Source organism: Piliocolobus tephrosceles, chromosome 17 (genome assembly GCF_002776525.5).
Source record: "Piliocolobus tephrosceles isolate RC106 chromosome 17, ASM277652v3, whole genome shotgun sequence".
Taxonomy (NCBI): Eukaryota; Metazoa; Chordata; class Mammalia; order Primates; family Cercopithecidae; genus Piliocolobus; species Piliocolobus tephrosceles.
Genome location: NC_045450.1, coordinates 891099 through 897098, shown reverse-complemented (window position 1 = coordinate 897098; position 6000 = coordinate 891099). Strand labels below are relative to the sequence as shown.

The 6000-nt window shown below is 66.0% G+C and overlaps 2 protein-coding genes across 9 annotated transcripts in view; one reads left to right on the top strand and one right to left on the bottom strand.

The window, feature by feature from the left end:
- TSC2 (TSC complex subunit 2) overlaps nucleotides 1–766 on the top strand; it is a 45892-nt gene extending 45126 nt beyond the window's left edge. For all 6 annotated transcript variants that reach the window (XM_023189250.2, XM_023189248.2, XM_023189247.2 and 3 more), the window contains 3 exons: nucleotides 119–210; nucleotides 297–395; nucleotides 516–766. In XM_023189250.2, the coding sequence (XP_023045018.1) occupies nucleotides 119–210; nucleotides 297–395; nucleotides 516–680 (356 nt within the window). In that variant the 3' untranslated portion in view covers nucleotides 681–766. The remainder of the gene's footprint in view (nucleotides 1–118; nucleotides 211–296; nucleotides 396–515) is intronic.
- Nucleotides 758–6000, bottom strand: part of PKD1 (polycystin 1, transient receptor potential channel interacting) — a 46971-nt gene continuing 41728 nt past the window's right edge. For 2 of the 3 annotated variants that reach the window (XM_026447541.1, XM_023189244.3), the window contains exons 36-46: nucleotides 5759–5961; nucleotides 5490–5684; nucleotides 4908–5047; nucleotides 4430–4542; nucleotides 4000–4141; nucleotides 3735–3860; nucleotides 3377–3551; nucleotides 2941–3231; nucleotides 2731–2865; nucleotides 2335–2640; nucleotides 758–2244 (exon numbers count right to left, since the gene is read on the bottom strand). In XM_026447541.1, the coding sequence (XP_026303326.1) occupies nucleotides 1777–2244; nucleotides 2335–2640; nucleotides 2731–2865; nucleotides 2941–3231; nucleotides 3377–3551; nucleotides 3735–3860; nucleotides 4000–4141; nucleotides 4430–4542; nucleotides 4908–5047; nucleotides 5490–5684; nucleotides 5759–5961 (2294 nt within the window). In that variant the 3' untranslated portion in view covers nucleotides 758–1776. The remainder of the gene's footprint in view (nucleotides 2245–2334; nucleotides 2641–2730; nucleotides 2866–2940; nucleotides 3232–3376; nucleotides 3552–3734; nucleotides 3861–3999; nucleotides 4142–4429; nucleotides 4543–4907; nucleotides 5048–5489; nucleotides 5685–5758; nucleotides 5962–6000) is intronic. The other variant, XM_026447542.1, reaches the window with a different exon arrangement.

Below are 6000 nucleotides of genomic sequence, written 5' to 3'. Positions count from 1 at the left end.
AAGGTGGGGCCAGGGTGGGGCCAGTGTCCCTGCAGTGCAGGAAAGGTAGGGTTGGGGTGGGGCTGGGCAGGGTGGTGCCAACGGCCCTGGGCCTGGCATGACCACCTTGTCTCCCCAGACATGGAGGGCCTTGTGGACACCAGCGTGGCCAAGATCGTGTCTGACCGCAACCTGCCTTTTGTGGCCCGTCAGATGGCCCTGCATGCAAACGTGAGTGGGGGCAGGCCCAGGCATGAGCTGGTGGGACAGGCCCAAGTGCCACCTGCGAGTGAGCTCACCCCTGCCTACGTCCCCAGATGGCCTCACAGGTGCACCACAGCCGCTCCAACCCCACCGACATCTACCCCTCCAAGTGGATTGCCAGGCTCCGCCACATCAAGAGGCTCCGCCAGCGGGTAGGGAAGATGGGGTTCCCTCAGCAGGGTGTGCTGGCTGCCCAGGCTGTGGGGCGGGCGGGCGGGCAGAGCGGGTGCCACGCCTCCTGGACTTGCTGCCCAAGCTGCCTCTGCCTTCAGATCTGCGAGGAAGCCGCCTACTCCAACCCCAGCCTGCCTCTGGTGCACCCCCCGTCCCATCCCAAAGGCCCTGCACAGACTCCGGCCGAGCCCACGTCTGCCTACGAGATGGGCCAACGGAAGCGCCTCATCTCCTCCGTGGAGGACTTCACCGAGTTCGTGTGAGGCTGGGGCCCTCCCTGGACAGTATGTTGTGTCAGTGAAATAAAGTCCTGGCCCTGGTGCACAGACAGAGGCACAGGTTGCAGTCAGACAGCTCTTTTATTGACTTTGTCTGCTTGGTGCGGGGGTTGGGTGGGGGGCGGTTGAGGCTCCAGTAGCAGCCGTGCCCACAAAAGTGGTACACAAAAGCAGGCGCAGCCAACTCCGAGGGCCCTGGGGCTGCTCGGGCCACACAGCACACACGTGCGCGCGCACACACACGCTCCCCTTCCTCCACCCTGGGAGCCAGCCACCAGGAGGGGTCTTTTTCTCTAACCACCCTGGGCTCCTGTGACATGCCTAGTCCTGCTCCTTGCCCAGACCCGATACCAGCAGGCCTGGGCGCTGCTCTCTCGCTACCTGGCCTAGGGCAAGAAGGATGACTGACAAAGCCTCTGGGGTGATGAGAGTGCCTGGGGGACAGCTGTGCCCCCAGCACTGGCCCAAGGTCATGGTCGCATCCAAGCAGCAGCCGGGCTGCCATAGCCCCGCCACACCTACCCAGGTGTTGGGGAGGCCAGCTCTGGGCGCAGGGCCCAGTTTCAGCTGCCAGGCCCCTCAGCCCTAGTGAAAATAGTGACATACAAAAATATATACATTTTAACACCATATAAATTACACGAGACACACAGTGAGACGATGCGGGGAGTACGGTAGTAACAGGAGAGGTAATAACTTAGGGGCAGGGTGGCGGCGGTGCAGGCTAACCCTCCCTGAAGCCAGCAGCCTTAGCGATGGGGGACATCTGCCCAGGGGGTGGGGCCGGGCACAGCCCGCTGTACCTGAGGACTCGGGCAAATAAATTAGCATCTCAGAGGCTAGAAAACATCCAATACTGCTGTGTCCTCCCCCAGGGAGCCGGGGAGGGGACCCTGGGTCCTGGTTGGACACACAGCCTCTTTAAAGTGCTGAAGCCCACAGGCAGGCAGACACCCCTGCCTGCTCTCTGGGGAACCTGCGTGCAGCCATTCTGCCTGGCCCGAGGCCTTGAGGCTGGCAGAAGGTAATACTGAGCGGTGTCCACTCTGACTCCACAGCCCATCCCCACCAGGGAAAGGGCCTAAGTGCTGCTGGGGTGGACCTTGTTCTTGACCCACAGAGATGTCCTGCTGGGGCCAGTGGCCAGGTCCACACCTCGACTGGCCCGGGCCAGGCGGCTGGGCAGTGCTGGCCGCAGGCCCGGGGATGGGCCACGGGAAGGTCCGGCGGGGGCCCGGCTGCTCCTGCGGCCTTGCAGGCTGTGCAGCTGCTGCTCCAGCTGGTAGACGTCCTCTGTGGCCTGGTTGAGTCGGTCAAACTGGGTGAGCAGAGCCTCAAACACGGCTTGGAGGCGGGAGGGCTCGGGCTCACTCCTCGTCCCCAGCCGGCCCAGGCTCATGCTCAGCCCATCCAGCTGGCTGGAGGAGGTGGAGGGGTGCGACGCGTCGGAGCCAGCGCTGGGGGGGGGCACATCCGGGGATACCTTGGAGCCCCTGGAGGAGCGAGAGGGCAGCGGTTCCATCCCTTCAAAGCGGACTTTGTGGCGGAACTGGGGGCGGCACAGGGGCTCAGTCAGTCCGGCTGCACCCTGGGCAGAGCCCAGGGCGTGTCCCTCTCCCCCCCACTGGGCCGTACCCACCTCCTTGACCTTGCTGAGGCCCATCCAGAGGCGCAGCCGACGCAGGAACAGCTCCACCATCTCGTAGTCCTGGGGCTCCCAGGCCGGCCGGTACAGCTCTCCACGCAGGGCGTGGTAGCGCCAACGGAGGATGACAGCCCCCAGCCGTAGGGCGCCCCACAGCCGCAGCGCCCAGAGCCCCACACACAGCAGTGGTGACAGGTGCCAGGACTCGGCAGGACACAGGGTAGAGAGCCCGGTCCCAGAGCACAGCACCAGCAGGGCCTGGGCCACACTCCGGAGGGAGTCCACGCAGGAGGACACGAGCTGCGGGGAAGGCGGCATCAGTGCGTGAGGCTGAGCGTGCGTGCAGCTGAGCTGAGCTAAGGGGCTCTCCCCGGCCGCGCAGTCACCTACCAGAACGGCCAGCTGGGCGTAGGCTACCCCGAGCACCACCAGGCCCAAGGTGGCCCCCAGGAGCTCAGGCAGAGCCCGGAATAACGTCTTTCCAAAGACAGACCACTGGCGCACGAAGCGTAGCTGCTGAGCGGCCTGCGGACGAGGGGTCCGTCAGTTTGCAGCCCTGGGGTCTGCGCCCAGCCCCGCGCCCACCGGCCCCACCCTTACCTTGACCAAGAGCAGGAAAAGCAGCGAGGCCGCCAGGCCACGGGCTGCGGAGCTCAGCTGCGCCACCTGGTCGAAGCTGGTGAAGCGGCGTGGGCGGCCACGCACGAAGCGGGTCCACTGGCGGTCGGCGGCGCCCAGCTGCGCGAGGCGTACCAGCGCCGTGGCCGCCGTCAGCACCACCAGCAGCCACCGTGCCCAGGCCCGGGGTCGCAGCACGCGCCAACACCCTTCCCTGTGCCAAGTACGGGCCTCGGCCACGGCGAAGTGCAGCGCGAACAGCAACAGGCACACCTGTGGGGGGCGGGGTCAGGAGAGTGGGCAGGGCCCTGCGAGGGGTGGGACGCTGCCGGGGGCGGGGCCCAGTGAGGGGCGTGGCCCTGCGAAGGGTGGGACGCTGCCGGTGGGAGGAGCGGGGTCTGGCCGGGGGCGGGCGTACCGAGGTGAGCAGAGGCAGCGAGAGGCCCGCGCTGAGGCGGCGCAGCGCGAAGGGGCGGACGCTGAGAGCGGCCAGGGCGCGGCCGGCCGCCGGGAACTCGAGGCGCAGCGTGACGGCGGCGTGCAGCCCCACGGCCGGGCTGTAGCGCGTCAGCTCCACAAACACAGCGCGGCTCCTGCGCAGAGGGTGCGGGTCACTGGGAGAGGGTGGCAGGGCGGAAGCTGCGGGGACCACGTGGTGCAGGCGTGGCTGAGGGGCTGTGGAAGCCGCCTAGGCCAGCGGGGGCCTGAGGGGTGAGGGTGGGCTCTTGGCTGGTGACCGCAGCCACCCCGGAGAGGGCAGAGGAGGGAGCTCCCACCTGTTGTCCAGCCAGTTGTGCAGCTGCAGGAATCGCAGCCGGTCGCGGCTCTCCTCCAGGCTCAGGCCCAGCTCCTGCACGTAGCCCCCGCTGTCATACACTGCACAGGAGCCCCAGGACCACGCCCTGCCGGAGAGGGGTGGCGTTGGTGCCGCACCCCAGCCCTTCCGGCACCCCGAGCCAGGCTGGTCAAGAGGCCGGGGCACTCCTGGAGAACTACTCCCTTGTCCTTGGCACAGATGCCTGGGGCCCTCGCGCTGCTCACCCCAGCAGATCCGGTGCAGAGTAAGCCCATGTCCCCGAGCCATTGTGAGGACTCTCCCAGCCAACGTCGTAGTCGCTGGTGCTGAAGCCTCCCGCAGCTGAGCAAGTGTGGACCCTGGGGCCGGGAGGGTCTGGGCAGAGTGCTGAAAACACACAGTCCCAGGCCGGGACCAGGGCGTCATCAAAACCCAGTAGGCGTGCTTCCTGCTGGCCAGCTCGCGTGAGCTCTGGTTCCACCACCCCAGAGAACCCTCCCGGCAGCCATCAGTTAGACAATGTCACCACCTCTACTAAACAGAGAAGGAAGCTGCAGTGTCAAGAGGGCCACGGTCACACAGCTCGGGAGCAGAGCTGATGCCAGAGTTCCGCTGAAGGCTGCTCTCTGGACAAGAGGAAGGATTTAAGTCTTGGGGCACCCCCTGCCGGCTCACCTTCCTGCAGCCGCACCTGCCGCAGCCGTGGAGGCCCCAGCTCTGGGCTGGACTGGTTCCCGTGGACATAGGGCAGCAGCACGTGCGCCATCCATGGCCAGAACTCCTCAGACCTGCCACAGCACCAGACACAGTCACGTGCTCCAGCCCCCACTGCCCTACGCCCGCCTGGAGTGAGCGGCCGCTATAGACCCAGGGAACATGGCTCCCACTGCCCTGCTAGCCACGGCTAGACCTGGGCTCCTCAGCCTTATCCTGGGGACGTTCTGGGGCAGACAATTCTCTGTCATAGGCCCATCCTGTGCACTGCAGGGCACGGAGCTGTTTCCCTTGCCTCTGCCCACTGATGCCAGCAGCACCGACCTCCAGTTCTGGCAACCAAAAGGGTATCTACATATTTCCACGTCCCCTAGGATCTAGCTGGACTAAAGGCAAAACCAAAGCCCAGGAGACAGACCAGTGCACCGGGTGCCCGTACCGCGTGATGGCCAGGAAGGTCCGGCTGTGCAGTTCCTGCTTGATGGCGCTCTGCAGACGGTAGGCGTGCCCATGGCACGAGGCATCCCCATAGCTGGCCAGCAGCGTCACCAGCAGAAAAAGCATGTACACCAGGAGGCTCTGGTGGACAGGGGGCCCTGTGGTCAGCCTGGCCCCAGCCCAGTGACAGCAGGGCTTTGGCCACAGCTGGGGCCCCCAGAGCTACGGCAGGTGCAGCTGCAGGAAGGTGAGCTGGCAGGGGGCACCCCAAGACTTTACCTGGCTAAGTAACGGCAGCACACACCCTGCCTGGGACCCCACCTGGGGGCAGACACACAGGCCACTGCGGCAGTGCTTAGGGGCCTTCAGGGCGAGACAGGAGTGGGCATTGGAGCTGGGCCCTGGCAGGGACTGGGGCAGCAAGTGGAGGGCATAGGGTAGGAGGGAGTCCGGGCAGAGGCTGCAGAGCCTTGAACCCCCAAGGGCCTTCTGGGTGAGGAAAGGGGGACGAGAGTGTCCCGTGTACATGGGTGGGAGGTGGGAGAAAGGAGGTGGAGGTGGCACAGGCCGCACCCAGGCTCACCCGCAGCATGCCGTGTAGCCTCTTGACCTTTCGGGCTTCCTCCTTGGCCAGGAAGAGTGCAAAGCCGTGGGGGGGGCGTACGCGGGGCACACGTGCGCTCACAGGCGTCACAGCCGGGCTCTCCACCAGGGTGTCATCTTCATCAGGGTGCAGCCGCTTGGCCACCAGTGAGAAGTACAGTGCTTCCAGCAAGACCTGGGGAGGGGGTGGCTTCAGAGGGGTCCCCCGTGTTGGAGGCCTGCAGCCTACCCGACAGCCCCCTCACTCACCTTCAGCGGCTCCCAGCCGAGGAATGAAGCCAGGAAGCTGGTGGTGCTGGACAGGAGCCACGCAACACTCACACCCGGGGGGAAGCCGACACCCACCCACCCTGAGACAGCCACAGCCACAGCCACCAGGAGCAGGCTGAGCCCGTGGGCCAGGGAGGTGCACCAGGCCGGCAGCAGGCGCTTCCGCAGACCCTCCACCAGTCCTGGGAAAGCAGAGACAGACCTGTGACAGGCAACTAACA